Source organism: Gobio gobio (genome assembly GCF_949357685.1).
Source record: "Gobio gobio genome assembly, chromosome: 1".
NCBI lineage: Eukaryota > Metazoa > Chordata > Actinopteri > Cypriniformes > Gobionidae > Gobio > Gobio gobio.
In genome coordinates this window covers 42,581,262-42,607,112 of record NC_137097.1, presented here as the reverse complement: position 1 = coordinate 42,607,112, position 25,851 = coordinate 42,581,262, and the positions used below count along the sequence as shown (strand labels likewise).

The following is a 25,851-nucleotide window of genomic DNA, read 5'->3' as shown; positions in this document are numbered from 1 at the left end:
CCTATTTAACGAATGATTACAATAGGAGCTCCACGCGTTGGCATATTGGTTGAAGGTGAGACGTGCAGTTTGACCTTCCAGTTAAGGTTCACTCTATAGAGTGACATTGTATACATTGAATAAACGAAGAGACATGCCCTTACAAACAGTTATGCAACAGAGTTCATATTAAGGCATGGTTTTGACAGCGGGGCAGGCTTATATTAATCTCTTTGTTGCTGATGCGTTGAGTAGGCCTGTTTTAAGAAATCTGAGGACAAAATATCAAACATATTACAAGTAGATAAGATACTGAGTCATGCTTAAGATCTAAAAGACCGTAACCCTCTACTATAATCAAAATAGTCCTTACTTGTTAGTCTTGTTAATAGTTATATATTTGCATATTTGTGTTCTCAGTGTTCGGCCTCTCCATATATTTACATTTGTCTGAATTATATATATATATATATATATATATATATATATATATATATATATATATATATATATATATATATATAATTTTCTCAAATTATTTATTTATTTATAGGATTATGTGGAATATAAATAATTAAATAAAATCAAGTCAGGTGTGGTCACATAGGTCAATAAGTAGGCATACTTCTACTCGAAACACAATTTTCAGTACTAAAATAAATACTTATTAGACATTGTACATGTCATTTTGACATGACATATAGGCTACACTTTAACAAGCTTGGTAGTAGGCCTATATAGGCTTTATGTTTCACAGTATGCAATTATTCCGGCTACAGTTACTAATGAAATACTATCTAAATCGATGTAGGCTTAAAGTGTAGCATTCAATGCCAATTTTTGAGATTGTGTTTCCCTATGTAATTTCAACAGAAGGCATAGTTTCTTGAATTCATAACGTGTAGCAATGCGCCACCGGTTTTTTTTTTTTTTACAGGATGTTGTTAAATGCATTTTGAAAACGGCTCGGTTGTGATTTAAGTATATATAGCCTTTCCTGATGTAATTACCATTTTAGTGGTTTTGGTCATTATATAGCGCAACTTATTGCACAAATGTATCTCATTATGCAACTTGCCCTGTTTATGCATGGTTACCCGTGTGGTTAATAAAATTAGCACGAAGCCAAAAGCATCTAAAGTCTCAAAGAAATAAGATGGTAAGATAATAGTTACTTTAATTGTCTTTTTTTCCTGAGTTAACTCAAACCAGTGTCAGTAATGGCTCTGTAAATCAGAAACAAAAATTGCTATTGGTCCTTTTTGCTGATGCACAACAGCACCATAGACTCCATCATTCATACTTTTAAAGGGGAAACTATTTATTGGACACGGCCAAAATGCACAGCAAGTGCTGAAATCACTGCTTTATATTGATGGTCACAAGACATTCACAACAGACAGTGAAATCCTTTCCAAACGTTTTATCTTATAATTCATATTTCTGCCTCAAAATGTTGCAGAGAGAGTAGAATGTACGTGTGTGTATTTGAGTAAAGCAGCATAGTGATAAAATACAATAGAATTGTTTTTATTTTTTATTTTGAGTGTGTGAAATGAGCGACTGGATGGAATACTACAGCGGAGTTGTTCACGGTCCTCGCCACAGGCAGTTTATCAGGCCTATAAAAATCAAAGCTGCCTGATGTAGTATTTTATTATAGTATTAAACGACCAAAAAAGTTCAAGTAGTTTCTTCCATAAATACAAGGGGATTGTCGCACGGTGGTGTTTAATACCCTCGTTAAGAAAAAAATGACTGTTAATTTCCCAATAAAGCTGTTCATTATCTCAACCTAGTCCTATTACTTCAAGAAGGAAGAGGTTTGCCTCCTTAGAGGTTTAAAAGTTTAAACACGTCGGGGGTATTCAATATTTTAGGGGAAAAAATGGCTGAGTAAACTTTATAAGCAGACGTCACTGCCTTATTTATTTATTTATTTTTTGTGATGTTTGTCGAAGTCCTGTTTCTATAATTTTCTATTAATTGTCTTTATGAAATAATTGTTGTCATACGTAAATATGATAAAGCTCCCATTCAGCACGTATGCTGTAGATCACGTTATAATAGCACATCAATTCATTGGGGAAAATGTTCTCTTACTTATTATTGTGGGCCATTGCCCCGCATATGCATTTTTATAACGTCAAAACGTTTCATAATTTAAGCTGACATTTTACCGAGTGCTTGTAGATATCTGGAGATATATGGACACACTCCCATTTTGCATATTGCATAAACAAGACAATTTATTTAGAGGGGAAATATACAGAGCGCAAGAGGAGGAGAGCTCCGTACAGCCTCTTGGCGGATTGATTTACACCCCATTGACGCTTTATCAGGCTCGCGAAAAAAGTCTGACCAATCACTTCGCTCGGAGCGCACACCATAGCAGCCCGGCTCTACTTTGTTGGCGAGCGAGTAGAGAGGAGTACCGTAAAGAGGGGAGTAAAGCACATTTCTATTGTACATGTTTTCCCTTTAATGAACAGTACGTTATATAATGTCCGAGAATGTCCATTTCTGGAACTCTAAGCAACTACTATGTCGATTCTATCATAAGTCATGAGGGAGAAGATCCGAACGCGCCCCGCTTCTCCAATGTACAGTACTCCAGCGCTAGACAACCGGGACCCGGCGAGCATCCCGAGTTCCCCTCTTGTAGCTTCCAGCCCAAGCCTCCAGTGTTCAGTTCGTCATGGAGTCCATTCAGTTCCCACGCGTCCAATGGCTTACCCGCGGTCTACCATCCCTACATACCGACGCAGCCCGTGCCTTCAACGGATACTCGATACCTCCGCACATGGCTCGACTGTGCACCGAGAGCAGAGCCGCTACCCGGACAAGGACAGGTCAAGATGGAGCCGCTCCTGGGACATCTCGGGGAACCACCAAAACTCGTCGGGCAGCATGAGTTTATCTTGGAGTCCTCTACAGCACGGGAGATGAATTCTGGTCACAGTGCCGGATTTGAAGACAATAAGGACATATGCGAAGGCAGCGAGGACAAAGAGGGACCGGATCAAAGTAAGTTATAAACCTAGGAAGTGAACACTCTGTAAAGCGTTTTATGCTGTCATAAAACTAGAACAAAGCAACGGAGAGCAACAGACACCTCACGTAGCCAAGTATGATCATGTGGGATTTTCAAGTTTTCGATAGCATGTAGGGTTTCTTTTTAAGATCGAATCTGTGTTTTTACCCAGATATATGGGCTATAGCATGGCTCTGATTTAGCCATGCTATACATGTATAGCATCGCTGTCTGGGCTACTGTTTCGATTTTTGCCCATTTGGAGTCATACAGAAATTTCACACAATTTTAAAATCAGCTTTCATGTTTCCAAATCATTGCCTATTGGTTGCGTTTATTCCATTCATATTAACTTTTAGGTTATTCCTCCTTCGCTTTCTATCTCTGTTTGAGTCGCTTATTTGCGCGTCAGTGCACTTTAGTGCACCAAGCAGTTTTAGGTCGGCTGTAACTAGCTTTTTGTGCAGTGACTCGCCAAAGTGTCTCTTGGTTATACTAAATAGTGCAAATGTTTATTTTATGTTTAGTAGCTATTGGCTGGCAAAAATAGGCTATTTCATCAGAATCTTTAATTAATTAATTCTACCTAAATCTGTGTATGTGGATATTGATCTCTGAAGTCCAGGTTTAGTTTAAAATACCACAACATTAATTGTAGTACTGCATATTGCAGTCCCCTGACCTGTTTGCCTGTTCTTGAGTTCCCTCAAGAGTGGGTTTGAGCCGGTGCAGAGAATAATCCAAAGAATATTTCTCGCTCATGACCATGTAGGCATGCTTATTGCGGAAGTATTCAGTATTTATTTAGAAATGCAGCTATATTTTTAGAGATTTGTTAAACGGTCGTTTTTTGGCGCGATTAATTAGAAGACCCATTGATTTTAATCCATGAAATAGGCTGTGAACTAATGGAATTGTGCGCTAGAAATCCCCAATGTGCTACCCCGGGCGGCATTCCAGAATAAACTGTAGGCAATGATGTTGGGAGTTACATGCCCCGCTTTGTGCTCATGGCGGCTTATGAACAAGAGAAAGTTATAGCCCTCAAGTTTATTAAGTTATAAGAGGAGACAACAACCTCATCAATCGTACGTGAGCTCTTTGGGGAAATGATGCGTTAAATTCTTAAGGTAAAATACGATTCAATCCAAACATGGGCAAATTCATTATTAAGGGCCCTATAAGGCCAGAGGTCCCTTGTCTTTGAAAACGTTTTCGATCAAATTGCCTAGAGGCATTCTATTAATCTCTAAACTTTGTGTAATTGGTGGATTTTGGTTAATCTTTCTTAATGGAAACTCACATCAGAGTCTGACCCTCTTAGTGTTTTCATTGTTAGGGATCATGTCTCGGACAGATGTGTCCGCGAGGCCTGTAGTTGACATGACACGCACATTAATCATTTTAGATGCGTGTATTTCATTCCATCATTATAAAAATACAATTGCGTCATAAGATTTAGGATATCCTAGAAAGTTGTCCTAGAATATGACGTGTAGGCTATGTCTTAAGGCAGAAGCGATGGAGTTTCTGCGCATTAAATGGGAAACATCTACAAGTGCTTAAAGGGGATGCGTGGCTTTTTCTAACCTGCTAGTATACGCCTTCAAAATGTTTGAGCCCCTGAAAAATTGAGTTAAGTGCCAAAGTTGAAGGTTTTTCATGCAGTGTGCACTGATGAGGCACAAGCATTTAGAAGAAGGCATGTGCTTCAGAAAATATTCCCTTGACGTCACTGAACCCACAGGTACTGAAGACATGCACAGGTGACTTACATTTTTGTCATCATAGCGAATCTCGAGGCACTGTAACGTTCAGCTTCTAAGTGTGCATGTTAACAAAAGTCAGCACAACGGAATTTTTTTAGCCTCCCATTTGCATTCCCGACCAAACCACTGAGGCAGAAGACGCCTCGTTAGAGATGCTCTTCCTCCATAATTCATCCCACATTTCTCCCTAAAAAGGAGATAATCTCATGTCACATGTGGCCGCATTTTACAGTGCATTCCAGTATGCTTAAACTCCCTATGGAGCTCAAAATTCAATATTTTCCCCTGCAAGTCGTTTTCTTATTTCTTTAACAGAAAACTTGCTTATCAAATGAACCCATGGTGGTATTTTTAAACGCTTTGCCATTCTCCGTTGCAGGAAGATGCATGATGTAGACTATCACAGGTGAACTTAGATGGCCTTTTGTACAAAGTTGTTGCTTACTGGTGGCTGCACAGTTTAGTTAGGAGTACAATCATTTTATGACAATCTAAAGTAAATAATTAGAACCTGCACTGCTTTCCTCATTCTTTTCATAAATCAATGTGTTTGATTTCATGCATTTATAAGTGATGACGCCCAGAGCACTTTATTTTAATAATATTGATCGTCTGCATGAAGGCTGGAACTTTGAGTGCATTGTGAAATGTTTAATGTTTCAAATTGGATACTGTACTAATATTATGATCTGCGCTTCTTGTTTTTGACTGTCATTTGCAGACGACCCATCTGCCAACTGGTTACACGCTCGATCATCCCGGAAGAAGCGATGTCCATACACGAAATATCAGACCTTGGAGCTAGAGAAGGAATTTCTGTTCAATATGTACCTCACCCGAGACCGGAGACACGAGGTAGCTCGCTTGCTGAACTTGACAGAGCGACAAGTAAAAATATGGTTCCAAAACAGAAGGATGAAAATGAAGAAAATGAATAAGGACCAGCCCAAAGAATGATAACGCAGACTGGTGCCAGGCGTTCAAGCCTTCTACGAAGAGTCTTTTAAATCTGGAAGCTGATGCAAGAGTGTTTTACTGCATCAAATGAAAACGCACTCGCACACCATTTTCCGTATGCCTGGACAGTGTTAAGCATAGAGTAAAAGAAAGAGGTGAGACGATGCAGAGGAGGGGGAAACGTCGTGCCATCTCTCCCTATTTTTATTGCATTTTATGACTCGTGTGAAAAAAACGAACACTTCATCAGGAAATAAACAGGTGATAAGGAACTGGTTTCAACAGGCTAAGGACAGCTGAAAATTGTGCTTTTATAAAGTTGTTCTCTATAATTCTGCATTTTTCATCATTCCTTTTGCCATGGACGTGTGCTGATAATGTATTTAAAACATAAGCCTCATTCAATATACAAGGGAAGTTTTGCTTATCAATAGAGCATGTTCACTTGTTTGCTAATCGACGTGAGCTCTCTTTTACATTATTATTATTGTTATTATTATAATTATAAGAGGGGAATAAAACAGCCTTTTGCTCGTTTCCTAGTGTCTATATCATGTGAAACAGTTATTAAAGTCTGCGTATGCTAACGGGTTTTTAAAAACCTTTGAAGTTTACTATATTATAGACTCTTGACACATGTGTGCAAAGATGTATGGAAGATGCACACAATAAAACGTCACATGTTGGTTGATTAGAATTGAAGAAGAATAATAATAATTTCCAAATTTGCTCTCAGACCCTTAGCTTCGTCAATAGTGTTTGTATTTTTTGGGGTTAAAATACAAGAATCAAACAGAAGTAATTAAACACAAATGAATGTAGTTGTTTTACCTTATTTTCCAATCTCCTAAAATAACCCTTTTGAAAATTAGATTGAAGGTTCCGAGTATATGTATTTGTAGCGTGCCAGTAACCATAGAATTAATTCGTGCTTAAATGTGTAACAACCTTTAATACAGATTCGGTCGCAGTTGTTTACATAAATTTGCGCATGCCTCGTATTGTGTAGTTTTCTTATGTATGTGTTAATGGATACGCTAGTATTAATTCGAAGTTGTTTTATGTGCGGGATTGTCATTTTAATTTATTGTAAATAGGTTAATAGTTTTTTTCTTTTAAATTGAATGTTTTATATGTTGTAAAAAGAATTGCAAAAAATACTTCATACTTGAATGAGCTGATACGTAACCTTTTAATTTTTCTATTTTGTTTACACGTTCCATGTATGTCCAGAATCATGTACGTTGTACATTGTCAGTGATGTTTTTTCTTCTGTATTTGCTTGTTCCTTCATTTTGCTTTATTGGTTTAGAGAATTGTTTTCTTTTTGTGTGATTTGACTTTGAAATCGAGCGAGTATCTCCAAATGTCAAATACTCCTTAAATTGTTAGTGGCCATTAACTGTTTCCCATTTTGTATGACGCACGTCTAGTCAGGAACACACACATGATTTTTGTGCTATTTTCTAACGTTTGTTTTGTGGCTTCTGTGCATCTATTAAAAGACAAATAGAAACATCACCAGATTTTGAAGACCAGGCAAAGGCCTACTTTAACCCGCAACACAACGTCTAAATAGTTTTTGTTCAGGACTGCTCCGTCTCTTTTTGTGTTCTTGTTTTGTTGTTAATCTGTGCTATTGCACTGTTGATGCTGGACTCATTAAAAGTTTACATATAGACCACACAGGTATTGTCATTTCAATGGACACAAGTAGTAGGCACGTTATTGAAAGATACCCAAATACATTATGAATGATAATGTCATGTTTTTGTTTCTAAATGTGTGCACAATCTGTTGTATCACTGCAACAAGAACTCTCTCCAAACCTAAAAGTCCTTAATTGAATTAAAACAAATGTACGCGTCTACGCGTTAAATGTGTAGGCCTATGTGTTATCGATACTAGCCAGACACATGGACATACATTTAGGTGAAATTAAAGTATTATCTGTTTTTATTATTCTAGCATGTGACAAATTGTACAATCTTTGGTATCTTTTCCAATGCTTTTGATTGAAAAACCGGCCAAACTGTACCTCGTCCTTTTGTGCTAGGCTAGCGACGTGCTGTAGTGCTCCATTTTAATGTTTACTGCATTTTATAATGAGAATCATATGTTGTAAATATGTTATCGTGAGCTCGAGCATTCATCTTGAATCAAAATGAGAAAACGTGCAGCTCATATGTGGAAAGAAGAATGACTGAGAATAACCATGACTCATCTTTGCTTTGGCTCTTTCTTAACGAGTTATTTGATTCCCTTGTGATATGAGTTGTTATATTGGGCTATTTGGCTATACCGCATCCTCCAGATTCAAGTTGTGAATCAAGAACCAAGAAGGATATTTTGCCGGCAGAGGCGAATCAATTATGCAAATTAAAAGTGATAAGGTAGGTCTAGCCTATATGTTTCATCGGTTGAAATTCTAGAATCTCAATAATGTAGACTAAGACCCAAGGCCCACTGTTAGAAACAAAAGAGAAACACTGTAAAATGCAGTGGTCTTAATTGACAGTAGCCTATTTGTGGGGCATTTTGTTGTGAAATGAAAAGTAAACTGATTTGAAGTTGGATTTAGACAGCCAAGATCTTACCTATTATCAAACTGACGTAATTGCAAATTGGAAGATGAAAGGAGACGGCATTCAACAGATTGTAACAATTAAATATTTTTGAAGACATTGCCAGTTGTCCTGGCTCACAGATGTTTTCACGAATGCCTATTCGTCACATATTAATTCAGCATTAAGTCCTGATGATTCTGAGGAGTGAGGAGTTATTTTGAGTCGTGACACACCATTAGAGCCCTTTATTTTGGTGTTTTGAAAGGAAACAAACTGCAGAAAGGATGTGCGCTCGATGTTCGGAGGAAATGGGAAGTCGACTGTCATAAAAAAAGAGAAAGAAATTCAATGTGGTGTGCCGCAATAAAATAATATGACTGTAATAAAACTTTATAGGGTATAAATTTCTGAAGGTTAAGAACTAAATGGCTGTAAAGCAAACACTACGCGAGAAAAAAAAGGAAAGAAAATGTGAAAAACGTTTAAAGCCTCTAATAACTGTAAGGCAAAAATAATTTGCGTAAACACCGTGTCTCCGTTGAGGGAGTCTGTTTTTTCTTCTCTTTTCTCGCATTTGTCGTTTATTGTGTACAGCGTTTGTTCTTTAGCCGTCCAGATTCCTTACAGAGTAGGGGGTCGGGATGGGTGAGATCTGGACTTCCACATGAGAGCCCCGAGTCCAATTCAATCGACGCACACCCTTTGTTCCATTTCCGAACGCACTACAGTCCTTATAGCGGGCCATAAACTGTCACAAAAAGGATTTCTGGCGAGACGTCTGGGATGACCAACGTTAATTTGTTTGCAACCTTTGGGAACGTGCTCTACCACGCCATTTTGTGGGCACACATCCGATTGTGTCTTGGTAACAAAGGCCGGTTGCTACAGAAAAAAAAGTTTAATTCTCTCTAATACAGAGCCGCCCAGTAGGCTACATTACATTATCTAGCTGTATTCTATAGAAGTGTATTGTGTTTATAATATTTTCTGAATTATAAATAAAAAATAATATGTGAATCATTTTGGTAATTTTGTGATGTGTAGTTTTGTTGTAGGGTGTATTATCAATTATGTAAATAATAATACAATTAAGTTTCCAGAAATCCAAATATTTTTTCTTTCTAAAATTAATATCTACAATTGATATCTGTGTTCGGAAGCATAAGCCTGTCAGTATTGACAACTAACAAAAGTCAACATGATGATGATGATGATGATGATTACTAATAGTAAGCTAGTTGAAGTATTTTAGTGATGATGCCGGTACATTAGTGCACAAGAGCGCCGCCTAAATAAGGAAAAGTAAGGATTTATGCATGGAAATGTTATATTGCATGCAAATTAAATCATTTTTATTGCTAACAATGTGTTTGTAATTAAAACTAAAAAGCAGCATCAACATATTATTATAACTATTATTATCATTATTATTAGTATTACTATAATTAGTATTATTATTAGTATTATTAATAGTAGGCTAGTAGTAGTATTAGTAGTAGCAGCAGCAGCAGCAGCAGCAGTAGCCTGTAAGTAGAATGAGCACTGGCGAATAAAAATTAATAAGACGAGTGCAACCAAAAGAAAAATGAAAAGAAAAAGTCTCAAATATCATACATGCTACATTTGAGCCTCCTTCTAAATCCTAAATCTTATACAGTTAACATATTAGCGAAATATTGGCGAGAAAGAAGCGAGACTTTCTTTCATTCTGTTTTTGTTATGGTTTAAGATTAGTGTTAGTGTTTTAACCCAATGTAAATTACTTTTCATGTTGAAAAACCACACAAGACTAGATCCTAGGGGTCGGTTTTAAATGGATTCCTTGTTATAGAGAATTAAAATAAGTACTTTACATCATTGAATTTGCACTTACTGAGCTGTTAATTCGCTCATTCTGTTTTTTATGTCCGTTGTTTATAGAACCATTAGCTTTTGAACTTCCGTCTCATTACAGCGGAGTTTCCTCATGGAGTAACACACAATTGCCACTTGATGGCAATGTTGTTCCATCAAAAAAAGACTGGCTAGCAACCCTCCACCCCCAAACCGGAAACACTGGGGCCAAAACATTTGCAGACATGTGCGGTATTACACTTGACTAAAGTAAGGTTCACACAATTTCCCTCTGTCACAGCGGAGCTTTTGAAAGAAAAGAAGAACACTAACTTTAGAGGATTCTTTAATCTATGTGATAAAGGTCCAGAGAAACAAGTAGACTCTCTTTTCCTTTTTATCTTCACTTTGAATACTAACAAATGTATCTTTACAATTTAGGATACACAAACTTTAATGGAATATTTTCTTGTATTTCTTTAAACCCCTAACAATATATGCCTAATTATTAAAAAATTTAACAAAAATTTAAATAAAAAAAATCACCTGGGCTTTTTGAGATTTATTAGAGCAATGTTGGAATAAATTATATCACATTATTATCTGCTCCATTTTTATATGATCCAAAATGATGAGATATGATGTTTCAGTGATTGTTTTAAATAATACAAATATATGATTTAAATAAGATATCACCACACAAATCTTGGGCTTGAAAAAGTTTTATTGACAACAAATTAGCCTACAAGAAAACAAGAAAATGTTCAACATACTGTGACACCATTATTAGATTCAATATTTACTGTCATACTTTGATGCATTATATTGTGACTTTTACATCAGAATTTAGCATGGCGAAATTGTAGGGAGGTTTTAGTAAAGCCGAATCGAGTTTTGTCAAACGGGGAGGTTCACGCTTGATGAACTCTTTGTCCCTTTTAAGAGAAGAAACGTTTAAAAATGTACAAACAAGATGATTAAGATTAACCCGTAATATAGAAACTAACATTGTACATAACCAATGTGTTGAAATCTAAATACTCCGCCTCATATTCAGAATAAAGCTTAATTACAATTCATTACATTCAACAAGAATGTAGGCTATTATAGACGCAAATAAAGTTGTACAACGACAAGAAGCAGCAGCATGTCATATAGATTTGAAAAATAGAGAACTTTTTTTGTGCGTTATATAGGTGAGCAAGATTATTCAGTAAGGAATAAGAATACTTTTAATATTTGCAAATGTTTTTTAGAAAATACGAAAAATATATAATTTTATAATAATGCTTTTATAATTATAATTTTATAATTTTTCCCGAAACATTAACGAATTCAGAAACATTTAAAACTGTTACATGGTATGTATGGTATGAATATGAGTAGGGTAGAATATGGTTGTTTGTTTATTTATGTGCAGCTATTTGCTTTTATTACGATTAGAAAATTATATGCACGCTACTTTTCACCCCTTGGATTTTCTAGATAATGTTAATCAGATTAACTTGTAGCCTACTAAACATAATGTCAAACTGTACGGAAAACAAAACGAAAATGACAATTACTATTTCTCTATGGATAAAATTCGGAGTGAAACATTTACAGCACTGGTCACGGAACCTCATAAAAACCTAACAGCTTTTTGATGCACTACGTCAACAACAAACAGTAGGGGCGTTTATTGCATTTTATAGTTTGTTAAACCATTTACAACCACATTTGCCATTACACCTGACATGCAGTTCCATTTTAACATTCTCATATCTCTGTAAATATATTTATGGAAATACAATTATCAAAATATAAAATATGACCATCTCACTTGTTTTCGATGCGCGCGATCCCGCAGAGGATGTTTTTGCTAAATTAAGCGTGCTTGTAAGGTTTACAGGGTATGTTTAAACTGATACCAATTAAATCGTATACTTTTTTAAAATTGTCCGTCTCGACCCTGACATTAAAAAAGAGACCCGACCTCGTTAGAGATTTGGAAATTAAATATGCATCACTTTAAGTTGTCTGTGATGAACATGCAAAAAAAAATCAATCTTTCAAAGGGGTTTGGAGTGGAGAAGTTGAGTGGGGGGAGGGGCAGAGGCTATGCACTTGATCTGATGCAAAGAGGCAGATTTCTCATTAACTTACCCGCTTGAACATATTAATGTGCATATTCTCCCCTCCTCTCTCTCCCTTGGCCCCCCTTCTCTCTCCTGCTACCTCGCGCTCTATCCCTCTCAGCTCTCTCTCACTCGCTTTCTCTTTTTCTCTCTTTTTCATTCTCCCGCTCCCTTCATATCAGAATCGCACTGAGCGTTGTCCGTGTGGGGATGCGAGAAGCCAATGGAACGAGGATTCGATAGAAGATGCAAATGATCCTGAAAACACACAGCAAAATATGAAACTACTCGTTTGCAGCCGAGTAAATCATAGAAAACTGGTTGGGAACTGGCACCGGAATTCACCGGGATTGTGATGCTGGAACTCTACAGTGGGAACGTGCCTATGGAAGCTTTAGATAAGTTGTTTTAACAAAGGCATACAAACGCAAACCGTTCAGATATTGGAACCTAACGTTTTGCTACTGCATTGTTTGTTAGACCAGGAACTGTGAAACTGACAACTCTCTGAAGCTACAGTGCTGATATAAAGACATTCAAACGCAAACTCTTGTACAAAATCAGCACCAACGACAACATCAAAAGATGAGCTCATATTTCGTCAACTCTCTCTTCACTAAATACAAAAGTGGAGACACTCTACGGCCGAACTATTACGAGTGCGGATTTGCTCAAGACCTAGGGACGAGACCCACCGTCGTGTACGGTCCAGGCACCGGGGCCACTTTCCAGCATGCCCCTCAGATTCAGGAGTTTTACCACCACGGCGCATCCACGCTCTCCGCAGCGTCTTACCAGCAGAGTCCCTGTGCGGTGACTTGTCACGGCGAGCCGGGAAACTTCTACGGTTATGATGCTCTCCAGAGGCAAACACTTTTCGGTGCTCAAGACGCTGACTTGGTTCAGTATAGCGACTGCAAACTCGCCACGGGGGGCATCGGCGACGAGACGGACAACACAGAACAGAGTCCGTCGCCCACACAGCTGTTCCCGTGGATGCGACCTCAAGGTGAGCCTCTGTAGACAGAAATGCCGGTCAGCTCGCGTTGTGTGTCTGTGGAAGTGACATAAAACCTGAGTTTGCTTCACGAAAAAAAAAAACTCAGTTTAGGTTTAGAATTGCATTTCCTGTGTGCACGAGAAGAGGGGGACAATGGCTAGTTTTATTGTTTTATGGTGTTCAAAACTTGTGAATCACTTTACAGTTTAATGACCCCGTCATAGAAAGACAGGAGTGTGGGAGAGAGGAAGAAGAGGGCGAGAGAAAAGCCCATTCTCTTCTTGCAGTTTCCATGTGTGAGACTTTGCCCCACAGCTGATCTCTCACTTCTCACCCAGGTCAAAGTTTTACTGCAGCCTTTAACGGCTTACAGTGAGCCTCGAGTTTATTCCACTACACAGTGGTCGTTTCACAATGATTATGTCATTATGGCTGTGCCTAATCCTTTGAACATGTGAAATAGTATATATACTGCTTTTGACGACTTTACTGTGGGGTTAGCGTCGTCCATTATTGTGTGTTAGTGGTGTGGTAGCCTACTAATATTTTTAATGGCGGAGCTTTTTACATTAATTACTGTGTTAGACTGTGGGGGGTCTCCATGGTGCACTAAAAGCTTACCCATAAACTAATAATGTAACGTGAGGATGTAGGCTACTGTAGATGTTCATTTTGCGTAAAGTTGCCTTTGTGAATTGTTGGTTCACAAATATGTTTAAACTTGATTCTAAAATTACGATTTGGTTTGTGTTTTGAACTCTGACTAACATATGTAAACTTCTTTATTGCCAGTAGCTGCCGGACGGAGGCGAGGCCGCCAGACCTACAGCCGCTATCAGACGCTCGAACTCGAGAAAGAGTTTCTCTTCAACCCCTACCTAACACGCAAGAGACGGATTGAGGTATCACACGCTTTGGGACTGACAGAACGACAAGTAAAAATCTGGTTTCAAAACCGTCGCATGAAATGGAAAAAGGAAAACAACAAGGACAAGTTTCCAAGCAGCAAGTCTGAACAAGAGCAGATCGAAAAGGAGAAACGGGAGAAAGAACAGGCGTCCGGGACACAGTCGGCCGGCGAAGACTGCGACAAGGCAAAACAAATGTAGAGCGGATGCATATGTGTGTGTGTGTGTGTGTGAGAGAGAGAGAGAGAGAGAGAGAGAGTGTGTGTGTGTGTGTGTGTGTGTGTGTGTGTGTGTGTGTGTGTGTGTGTGTGTGTGTGTGTGTGTGTGTGTACATGTGCCAGTCAATCGAAACGGCATAGAATAAATAGGGAAAATAAAACACAGACAATGTTGAAGAGAATAGCGGTGTTTGCATGGGAGGTTTGTCAACGTCTCACAGAGACATTTTAATCAAGCCGAGTTGTTACATCTTTCAATTCGAGGAAGGAACAGAAAAAAAATGACTGGGACTAGACAAATTACTGTAAACTTAATATGGTGACCACAGAACTTCAGGAAGACGAAGGACATGAAGCATTTCTACTTTTTACCTGTTGTTCAGAGAGTATGATAGTGTTAAAGCTAGTCTCCTTTCTTTGTGAAATAATTATCGTGAAACTTATGTTTCTATTGTTAGGATATTGTCATTAACAATTACCTTGGCAGCTGTATAGTTTTAAGTTAAATGGTGCACTTTTAACTGTTCTCACTTATATGTTATGATGATGATGACGTAGAAATTAATGACTTCCAACAACATGAAACTGCCTATTTATGCCGTAGAATCTCTTTTTACACTTCTTTGGTTCTTCTTAAATCGATGGTATTTTGTTGTCTTCCTTTCTTGGGGTAAGCATGCGCACAGTGGATTATAAAAATGAATAAACATAATAAAAAAGAAATAAAAAAATGATGTCATGTGACCCATTGTTTACCATGAATCAAATTGTTGTCGTTCACGTTTGCTGGTGAAGTAGTTTATGATATGAATATATGTTTTGTTGTCATTCTTAACTGTATTCTAATGTCTAAAACTGGAGGCACCGGAAGAAAGTGGACACAATAAAGTTTACAAGCGAGAATCCGTGACACCATGTGTCCTCAACATCATTTCAAGTTAACGTGCGGTTCCGAGGTCCGCTTCAGTCAAAAACTTTTAGGAATCTATATAAGAATCTATATAAGCACTAACATGGATTAGTAGCTACAAATTGTTAATGATAAAAATGTCATAAAAAATACCTAGTGTGGTCTGATTCTTGATTTATAGTAAGATAATTTAACTTAAAGAGAGACGGCATGAGAAACCACAACAAAAAACACCTCATAACTATTTTGTCAGACCAACATTGTAACACGACACGATATAATATGCCACTAAACAGAAACAGACTATGTATTATCGTGAATCTACATCAAAATTTAATCGTGCTGAACTCGTGCTGTTAAATGTGGGTATCTGAGTTATGGGAGCACATGCATCATGTCAGGTGAATTACTGTCGTAAGAGTATGTGGGCTTCTCAAACATCCAGAGAGTGTAAGTTCCACGACAAGATTCAGAGCTTTCGCGTGAACATGCATTACCAATAACCATGTACAGGGAAACAATTTGGGATGCACTGAACCAGTCCGTCGCCATAGAAATGTTTAGTTGGTGGTGACTGTTTAGGCTATATGGATGCTTTGAAGCAGAAGCTAGTAAGGGCCCGAGTCATTATACTCTTGACACGGACACACTGTACAGACATTGCAAAAATGCAGTGATGAGATTGGGGCACAGCAACGGTGACGAGAGGAAATAGTGTTGAAAATCAATACAGAAATAAATGGTTTCTTGTTATTTGTGTGATGCCCTTCTAAACAGGAGGCACGTTCCTACATCTGGACAACCTGAACTCATTTATAAGTTTGTACATCCCACAATTATTTATTGCTTGGCACGGATTTAGGTGATTACAGAAACCTTCTCAATAGCCTATCGATTTGTGTGTTCTCCTGTGCGTTTGTGTTGACTGTAGGTATCGTTGGCTGTAAGTGAATAATTTAACAAATTTATGTGGATGGTCAGCTGCGCAGTCCTTCTCCACATTAGACAGGGCTCTGGGAAGCCATACACCCATTGGAGGATATTTCATCACGTGCTGCCCATCACGTGGCCCCTGAGGAAAAAGGGGTGATTTTTGGTGTAAATCTAGACTGTAATTCTGTAATATATCATTGGACCTCGTAAAACCGACACTAAAACTTCTTGGCATATAAATCACTTCTCAAATTATGAGTTCATTGTATTACGCGAACGCGTTGTTTTCCAAATACCAAGTGGCGAGTTCAGTCTTCTCTAGTGGCGTGTTTCCCGAGCAAACTTCTTGCGCCTTTTCGTGCAGTTCGCAACGGGCCAGCGGCTACGGCTCGGCTCCTACCGGTGCACCGGTCTCCTCCACATCTTCTGTCTCCCTGTCGAGCATGTACACTAACGGTGCTAGTCTTTCCAGCCAGACTCAAGGCATGTACCCCACTGCGTATGAGCTGGGAGCTGTCTCTTTGAACATGCACAGCTCTCTGTTTGACCATCCGAATCTACCCATGGTGAGCGCTGGCGATCTCTGTAAAGCGCAAAGCAGTGGTAAGGAAGAGCAGAGGGGCCACCATCAAAACAACGAAAACAATCTCCGAATCTATCCGTGGATGAGGAGCACAGGTCTGTGAAAACTGAATGTTTCTTGAGGACAGGGGTGTGCATCTATGTATGTCTGAGGGGGAGGGAAACATGTTAAAGGAGCGACCAAGTCATTTCAAAAAGTGTTCTTTTCTTCAGATCTTTTTTATGACTAATTAGTCGCCATAATTCAAGACATCCTAGTACGTAGTATTTCGCGTTTTGTTGAAAAGGGAGGGGACGTTTTGAGGGGTTTGGACGAATTAGCTTTAACAAATATCTAAGATTCTGCTTAGATTTTGTGTCGTCATGGTTGCATCCATGTTTAAGTTAGTTAGGAAGATGAATCCACCGTAAAGTTAGTATGTTTGTTCGCAATCAAAGGTATTAAAAATCGTTATATTTTTAAATAGAGGGCGGGGCCTTGTTTTTCTAGGGTATGTTAGCCTACTGCTGGGTGGGCCTTTGTTTTAAATTACTGTCAGTAATTTAACCGTGTGTGTGTGTGTGTGTGTGTGTGTGTGTGTGTGTGTGTGTGTGTGTGTGTGTGTGTGTGTGTGTGTGTGTGTGTGTGTGTGTGTGTGTGTGTGTGTGTGTGTGTGTGTGTGTGTGTGTGTGTGTGTGTGTGTTGTATATATGTATTATGTAGCCTATATGTTGTACATGTATGTGCCTGTCTGCGTGCGGCATGTGTTGGAAGTTTCACAAAACATACTACTCGAGATCTGCGTCCAGTTCCATCACTATTCGCTGAACAATGGTTTTTAACAAATCGTCTGCGTTTAGTAGTAATAGCACTTTTCACACGAAGCCACCACCACACGTCCCGGCTGACACATTTGAAAAGAAGGTCGACAAGTTCTCTTTTAATGATTTTCTGCGGCCTCTCAAGACACTCCCCACGAGCACCGACGTTCCTATCAGTCAACTGTCAACCCAGGGCCCTTCTTCTCTTGTTAGCTCCCTGTGTAAAAATACAACAACATAAATAGTTTTGAAACAGATACCTCATTAGCAAAGTTGTTGACATTTACTGGCAGATAGTCCTTGCAGCCGATGGTGCATACATTTTCGTTCTTAGTGTGAAATGCCATTGTCATTTTATGAAAAACGAATGGGTTATAGTTAACCTATTACTGTCTAAGTACAGAGAGACAGGACCTTTTAAGTTATTTTTGTTATTCTAAATCATTTTAATTTTAATAATTGTAATAATACCATAAGCTATTTTACTTTTTTAAATCGAATTTAGATGTTAAACATGATTAAGCCTCTTTCAAAAAATGGAAGCTGTTTTTATTTAAAAATTGTTATTTATTTATTCATTTATTTTTTTGTTTTTAAAAAGATCAGATTAGTCCACTATGTCTGCTGCAAAGGCCCCATATCTAATACGCCAACGTTGGTGTACGGTTGCATGAAAAGAAACCAGGCCCTACAATAAACATTCATGTGCATGAACACATAAAGTAATAATTTTGCTCGTATACATTATAAATACATATCATACATGAATGCCGGGCCTTGCACCCCCAACCACAGGGTTGTATGACTTTATTTACTAGGACCAGCTGCCTTTTCAGTTGATTTCGTGCTTTCGTTTGATATTTCACATAGATGGTCTCTGTCCCTCGCTTTATTTCTCTTTCACTATTAACAGACAGACACATTCACACAGAGCAGATTAAATTCTATTTCCATGTCTATCATTCGGGAGACTGTGTACGTCAGGGACCCTGAACAGTGACCGAGCACAATGCTCGTCCTTGTTTTAACTCGTGTAAAAGCGTTTCGTTCTGCGAGGACAGACATAATTTAGCCTATGTAGTTTATACCCCTTAAAGAACGAAATAGCGGTATAATTTTCTTGGATTTTAATACAATACTTATATATCCTTCTCTATATTACTCTCATTTCTTCTGCTTTTCACCCAAATTATTCATGCATTTGCACATTTTGTGCTAGACATAGTATCAACAAGAAGTGTCACGGCGTTGCCGACAACACGGAAGTAAGATAGCAAACGACTGAAGAGTGCAATAAAAAGTTCAAAAAGCACAAAGCAGTACCCATTTGTCGACAGTCTGCTGGAAACGGAAACGTGGGGACAGAAAAAAGTCACTGAGCGTGCATGGGCAAGGTTGTGAAAGTCTATTTAGATTTCTTCTCTCTAAACGTGCAGCTAAAAAATTGATACTTTACGTAGATGGCGTATTTATCTAGATGGATCTACGAAAACTTCAGCGCTTATATGTGTAAGGAACTAGATCATGTTGTTGACTTTGATCATGTTTAGAAGGAAGTCTGAACGGCAAGCTTCCATTATAGTTACGGGAGTGTGCAAGCCAGAGAATACAGCAGCAGTATTTGTGTACTTTCATTTTGCTTTTGAATTACATTCCACTTTTAGATTTAAGATGCATTTTTACCTTTCAAAGTTATGTTTCGATTATGCAAAGTTGTGTGTCTTAATCTTAATGCATGTAACAGTTGAAACGCACGGTTAATTTGCATAGGCCTATGTGTTTATTATTATTATTATTATTATTATTATTATTATTATTATTATTATTATTATTATTATTATTATTATTATTATTATTATTATTATACTATAGGCTAGTTTATGTGACATCGATGTGAGGAATAAACATCCAAAATATAAATGATAAGCCTTCAAGACACGTTTGGGTTTGATGACCACTTTCTTTTTAATTCTCAGTATTTAATAACTATTTTCACCAAGGCACTGTGCAGAAAAAAAGGTAATAAGTCGTATCTAAATATTTACAATCACTAATCTCAATAGCAGAACCTGTGTATGTATAATCACCGGCCACTTTGTTATGGTAAGATAATAACACACCTTCGAATCAAGCAGCATGCGTACTGAAGCCTCTTTTTCTCCATGCCTAGGCTAATACTGAAAATACTAAAATATGTCGAATCTGTTGTTTTACATTCACACACTGCTGTGTGCCTTTTTAGCTTAAATCTGGGTGATTTTTCGATAACTATATCATAAGTAATGAATTTAATGAATTATTAGTTCTTGAAATCTTTCGTTTTCATTCAGACCAATTCGGATTCACAAAGGCAAAAATACTTTTTTTTTTTTTTTCATTTTAACCATCGAAAAAGATTTGAACACTTTTTATTGATTTTTGGTAAGCATATTTTCATATTTGTTGTGCTTTCTGACCCTCCTTCCGTTCCCACAGGTGCGGACCGGAAAAGAGGCCGTCAGACATATTCCCGCTATCAAACATTAGAGTTGGAGAAAGAATTCCACTTCAACCGCTACCTTTCAAGACGGCGGCGTATAGAGATTGCACACGCCCTGTGCTTGACCGAACGCCAGATTAAAATCTGGTTTCAAAACAGAAGGATGAAATGGAAAAAAGAGAACAAATCAACGGGCCGCAGCTCTCCTGCTGCTGACCAAATCGGGGGCGACGAGGAAGAGGAAGATGAGTAGCAACGCAAGTGGCATACAAATAGACTATGCTATATACTAACGATTCGACCTGCTCTAATTCAGGATTGAAAAAATATCCTACTTAAAATACTGTGGGCAAAGTATCAATGTCGTTTACCTAAGTAGCTAACTTGTGTTAGAGGTGTTTTAATGTCTTAGACGTAATTTAAAAACCGCATTTTAATATGTGATGCTCATACTGTATAGTAGCCTAAATTATATATATATATATATATATATATATATATATATATATATATATATATATATATATATATATATATATATATATATATATATATATATATATAGGCTTAATATTAGTGTTAATAATACTATATCATATGTGACACTGCGGGGTGAAACAGAAGGGAGCAAATTTGTTTTTTATTTCTAATTTTGATATACCCCTGTTATAGGCATAGCCTATCTATGTGCTACATTTTTGTATGTATCAACATATCCCCCTGTTCATAAGTGTGAAAATAAACGAACTGTAGAACTACAAGGTGTTTACTTTTTTACATTTACAGATGTTTAAATTTTATTTTCTGTATTCTTTGCTTGCTTTTCGTTTCTTGTCAGATTAAAGTCCCAATGTTGTGCCAAAGCACCATGAATGTGATAATACCACGAGCATGTATTTATATATTTTATAAAGACCCCTGCTTTTTTAAAACAGTGCCCTAAAGAATTAATAATAATAATAATAATAATAATAAAATTGATAATAATCTCAGAAGCAGAAGTAACCTCGCCTGCCTATTTCTATGGTGGTTCTTTATTAGTTAATAATGTCTGTTCACTACCAGGTTAAACATTTTCGATATTTTTTTTTTAATTATTGCAAAAATTGCGAGGTTTTATTAATCCTTTTAGATGATTTGGGAATTACAATTATTATATTGTGGACAAAATACTATAACTGAAATAATATATATATATATTAAGCGTTTTAAATCTTTAAATATCTATAAATGAGCAATTATTATTTAATGTAGCAGATTCCGTAATGATCAGTTGTCTCACAAAGCAGTTTAAAGTGTAGGACTAGTGTATTGTTTGTTTTAATCTAGAATATACCCAATATTATTTTGATTCGCCATTGTGGTTGCCTCGTGAACATAAGTTCAACAGTTTTTGTTTATTGGGACTTAATTTTTTTTCCTCAGGTCAAGCCGAGTTCTTGTAGCTTAGAGAAGTGACAGGTTCTGTGTCGTGTGAGACCAAAAGAAGGCGTTTATATTATGGGGTTGTAAACTAATGTGTTTAGTGCATCAATAAAAAAGCCGGAAACGCCATAAAAGGGACAAAAAATCTGTAGAATAGGAAAGCGGCCGGTCTTTTCTGGCTTCAGATCTGGTAGCAGCAGTTAATGTTTTGGTGACAATACCTTTTCCGATTTAGACAAAACTTTAACACTGTAAGTGATTCATATTTTTATTTGCTTATTTTGATTGAAGCAATCTCCAAAAACTTTTGGATTCCATCTGCTTTTTGTCGCATTGCGAAATGTTCGTGTATATGTAGTTTAGTGCAGTGTAGGCTATATTGTAGGCTAATACAGTGTAGGTACTATTGCCATAACGTGACATGTTTTTGCCCTAAATCTTTCGTTCTGAAATGTGTTTTTTTTTTAATTTAAATATAACCAAATAGGCCTTTATGTATCACGGTATGCCAACGAGAAGTCTTTTTGTTTGAATCAAGTTTTCTTTCTTTCTTTCTTTCTTTCTTTCTTTCTTTCTTTCTTTCTTTCTTTCTTTCTTTCTTTCTTTCTTTCTTTCTTTCTTTCTTTCTTTCTTTCTTAATTTCTAATTTGCTAATTTCATAATACTGTAGTTATAAGATATTATGCCTGTGATTTTAACGTAATCCTTAGCAGGGCATATTACAAAATAAAGAGCACTAGTCACTAACCAGTTTATAGCACCGTAAACCTATAACATCACTGCTGTAACTTTGATCTTCCTTCATTTGCGACATTGTTTTGGGTGTCTTAATTTGATGATAAAGCTCATCAGTGCGAATTGCCTTAATTATATGGCAAAAATGTCAAGCCGCGTTGGTGTATATTTCGGTTTCAAAAACACAAATAACATGTTCAAGCCTGTTATCTTACACGTTCGACTAATAAGCTTTAATAAGTTTTTTTTTAAAGCAGTGCATGGAAACAAGCACGTAAAATATGAGATTTTCCTTGCGATTGTATAGGGAAAAGATGGCGACGGCAGAGCTACTGCTGTTAAAACAGTCATGAAGAAATGCAATAAATTCCTTGTTGTTTTATGAAAATTTACAACTTTGTGATAGAACTTTATGAGTGCCTGGGTCCTGGGATTGGCCGAGGATGGTCATGTGGACGAGTAACCGTGAACATGAACTTTTTATGATTTCCCAAGTGGTTATATTGCAGCATTCTTTTGGCCGCGGCACTTAATGTAGCTTCACTGTGCTCCTTAAAGGTTCTTGCTCTTTTTTATAGTATATTTTGGCCAGCACTGAAAATCCATACAGTCGGAGAGCATTGTTCAGGCTGATGTTCTCAAATGGAACAGGGAGAGAACAGCCTCCTCTCCTCTGCTATGCTAATGTGGCCGTCTGTGATTGGGATAACCACTGCGATGGAGTCTTATTGAGATCTGGACACGCAGTAGGGTCTCATCTAATTTTTCATACGGGGGTCTGACTCCTGTTGACTAAAGCGGGTGAAACGGATGGAAGCTGTGGTGCCGCTGTCATTTTCACTGCTTCGCTCTAATGGCGGGACCAAGAAGAGCAACAGGACTTACCGAGCGCGAGCTACGGCGAGAGGTTTGCGCCTCTCTGTCCTGGTGCTGGGTGACGAATTATCAACAAAGGTAAGTAATGTCATTGTCTCGCAACCGCTTCGTTTCTCTGAGGTAAGAGCTCGACCAAGCCTAATCATGCGCACTGATGGAAGTAGGCTACTCTACTAATAAGCCGCGCGTGCACATCAGTTTATAAGTAAACACCTTATCTAAATCCAATTATTCATTTCCATCTTGGGTGGAGCGGAATAAGCGTTTTGGTGCCTTTCCATGTGTTTTTTTCTTCTGGTCAGCGCTAAGGTATTACGTCCTAATGCATGGTGTGCATTTACAGAGATTCAGATCTACTGGTTTCGGGTTTTCCTCTGCATTACTGTATTTATGATATGGAGCGCATGCAGTCATGGCTGCGGCGAGAGGGCGAGGTTGGAAGAAGCTGTTGTCTTGACAATAGGATCTTAGCTTTATACAGGCTACTAAAATAATTTTCGTGAAATGCTTTATTCAGTGCGGTATTAAAAGTTACATAGATGGGGTAAAATGCTTTAATACTGCCCTAAATCACACAGAAAAAAAATAAACCGACAGACAAATATATATAATACCTGAAGGCCTCTATTGCATCGTTGAAGTTATGTAAAACATGTAAGCTATTATATGTTCAAAATACCCAAGGGTCTCCTCTTGTTCTGGATAGGACGCCTTTCACTTCCAGATCAGATGAACAAACCTTCCAGGTTATTGTACCGGCTGCTGTGAGAGGGACGTAATGACTCCTCGTGGCTCTGTTTGACATATTTCCTTTCTCGGTCCTCATCCATTCCATCCCGTCCAGCTATTTTGTAACATTCCTTTAGTTTCGTTGTTCATTTGTTCAGATGCTCATTTTGGTTACACTTTATTTTAAGGTATCATTGTTACAGTGTAATTATATATTTAAGTACTGAGTACATTTTTACTGAGTAAAATTAAATACAATTTATTAACTGTACGTATCTATCTCTCCATCTCTCTCTCCATCTCTCTCTCTCTCTCTCTCTCTCTATCTATCTATCAAATCAACATATGTTTTTGTTTAGATAACTTGTACGTAGGCCTAATTACTAAAATGGTTGAATATACCACATCCCTGAGAACGATTTATCCTATAGCCTACTCAGACTGGAAGAATATCCATCCAATAGACAGAGTGTGTGTGTGTGTGTGTGTGCATTAAATTAACTTGTTCCCTATGTTCTTAAATTCATCTTCCGAGGTGCATAAATCTGGTCAGCCTGTTGTTGAGAGAGCTGCTGACACAAATCCAAGCACACAAGTCATTTCCCCGCTATCTGGCGCCATCTAGTGTTCATTCTCGCATTTCGCCAACACAGGCTACTTTAGAGGGCGTGTTTATTGCACTAGGTCTGTGTGAGCGTGTGTGTGTGAGAGAGAGAGAGAGAGAGAGAGGGAGAGAGAGAAAGAGAGAGAGAGAGAGAGAGAGAGAGAGAGAGAGAGAGAGAGAGAGAGAGAGAGAGAGAGAGAGAATTTATTACAGTGCGCATTTGTTTGCTGTATTGTGTGTGTGCTTGCGTGCGTGTGTGTGTGTGTGTGCGCGCACTCCAGGGCGTGACGTGACGTTTTATGGCAGTGTGAGAATGTGTTTTAGTGTTCTTCTAAAGCACGTTTTATTACAGTGTGAGTGCTTGTGCGACTGTGTGCACGCAGTATCTTTTCTTCCACTTTTATCAAGTCACACCAGCATTCCCCACTCACCAACAGATGTGTGCTTTAGCTTTTAAATATTAATAAAACCTCTTAAATGTTGTATGCAGCAAAGCACACACACTGCAGCCGCAGATAACAGGAAAGACAGGGAGGGGTTCTCGGCCCGGTGGCAGTGAAACGTAAAAGAATGTAGGGGCTGTAAATTCTCCTAGCTGTTCTTGCTGCTCTTTGAAGTGTCTGCGTTTGTGGGAGATTTGTGGCACACATGCACTCACTGAAAAAAAAAACCTGTGGCCTGAAGGGCTAATATTCCTTCATCTCTGTTTTCTTGCTTTTTGTAATCTATCCAGAATATCAGCATTTGACCACTCCAAAGTTATTCCATTGTACAGGGAATGAAGTGCGTCGAGGCCTAAGTGCGAACCGAGCAATGTGTGTGCCCTCGCCAAAACCTACATCCTTCGCCAGTTTTTAAAGTCATGCTGACCTTTTTTATTTCTTTGGCGTTCTCTCTTATGAAGTACATACTCCAAGCAATAAGTGTTTATTTGGACTGGTAGTGGGCATAGTACCCGGAAAGAGTGAGAGAAAGCGAGAAGGAAAAGTGAGAGGGAGAAGGGAATGATTGGAGATTGTATGACTCCTGTTTCATGTCGTAAAGAGTTAATGTGTGATATGGGTTGTCTCTTAGGCTTTGTGTATATTTCACGGATCTACTGTTTTGCACCTTAAGTAATATAATTTGTAAGCAATTACAGTCACAAGAGTTTCCATAATATCAAAGAGTACAGTCACTCATTTTATTTGCATAGCTGTGGCATATCATTTCAGTGGTTTATGCTATTTCGGAATATGGATAATTACAGATTGTGGATTATTGTTAACGTTTATAAATTCAAAGTAGCTTAAAATAAAATAAAAATCTGTTTTATTCTTTGATCAACCTAAAAAGAATCATATTTATTGTTGTTGAAAACAGATAACAGTAGGCATCATTACAATCCACAAACTC

General features: G+C 37.8%; 4 protein-coding genes across 5 annotated transcripts in view; all 4 read left to right on the top strand.

The window, feature by feature from the left end:
- The first annotated feature begins 2,394 nt into the window (after positions 1-2,394).
- Positions 2,395-7,620, top strand: hoxb9a (homeobox B9a). The gene is made up of 2 exons (XM_079836476.1): positions 2,395-3,006; positions 5,504-7,620. Exons 1-2 carry the CDS (start codon positions 2,493-2,495, stop codon positions 5,737-5,739), a joined length of 750 nt encoding a protein of 249 aa, XP_079692602.1. The 5' UTR covers positions 2,395-2,492; the 3' UTR covers positions 5,740-7,620.
- Positions 7,621-12,385: 4,765 nt separating this feature from the next.
- Positions 12,386-15,076, top strand: hoxb8a (homeobox B8a). 2 transcript variants are annotated; one of them, XM_079818306.1, is made up of 2 exons: positions 12,386-13,265; positions 14,052-15,076. In XM_079818306.1, exons 1-2 carry the CDS (start codon positions 12,842-12,844, stop codon positions 14,363-14,365), a joined length of 738 nt encoding a protein of 245 aa, XP_079674432.1. In that variant the 5' UTR covers positions 12,386-12,841; the 3' UTR covers positions 14,366-15,076. The 2 variants fall into 2 exon arrangements, with proteins under 2 accessions (XP_079674432.1, XP_079674431.1); XM_079818305.1 differs by having other exon boundaries at positions 14,049-15,076.
- Positions 15,077-16,479: 1,403 nt separating this feature from the next.
- hoxb7a (homeobox B7a) lies at positions 16,480-20,509 on the top strand (the record flags this gene model as incomplete). The annotated part of the gene is made up of 2 exons (XM_079819986.1): positions 16,480-16,903; positions 20,084-20,509. The coding sequence occupies 2 exons, from the start codon at positions 16,480-16,482 to the stop codon at positions 20,338-20,340; spliced, it is 681 nt and encodes a 226-aa protein (XP_079676112.1). The 3' UTR covers positions 20,341-20,509.
- A 2,513-nt stretch (positions 20,510-23,022) lies between these two features.
- The window catches only part of hoxb3a (homeobox B3a), a 52,025-nt gene continuing 49,196 nt past the window's right edge, over positions 23,023-25,851 (top strand). Inside the window, exon 1 of the mRNA XM_079828078.1 lies at positions 23,023-23,201. The gene's annotated coding sequence lies outside the window, so the exon portion shown is untranslated. The remainder of the gene's footprint in view (positions 23,202-25,851) is intronic.

Excerpts from the sequence above, each read along its gene's own strand:
- hoxb9a (XM_079836476.1), top strand. The coding sequence starts at position 2,493 with ATGTCCATTTCTGGAACTCTAAGCAACTACTATGTCGATTCTATCATA. Across the intron at positions 3,007-5,503 it reads CAAAGAGGGACCGGATCAAA|ACGACCCATCTGCCAACTGG; the intron begins GTAAGTTATAAA and ends TGTCATTTGCAG.
- hoxb8a (XM_079818305.1), top strand. The coding sequence starts at position 12,842 with ATGAGCTCATATTTCGTCAACTCTCTCTTCACTAAATACAAAAGTGGA. Across the intron at positions 13,266-14,048 it reads CCCGTGGATGCGACCTCAAG|TAGCTGCCGGACGGAGGCGA; the intron begins GTGAGCCTCTGT and ends CTTTATTGCCAG.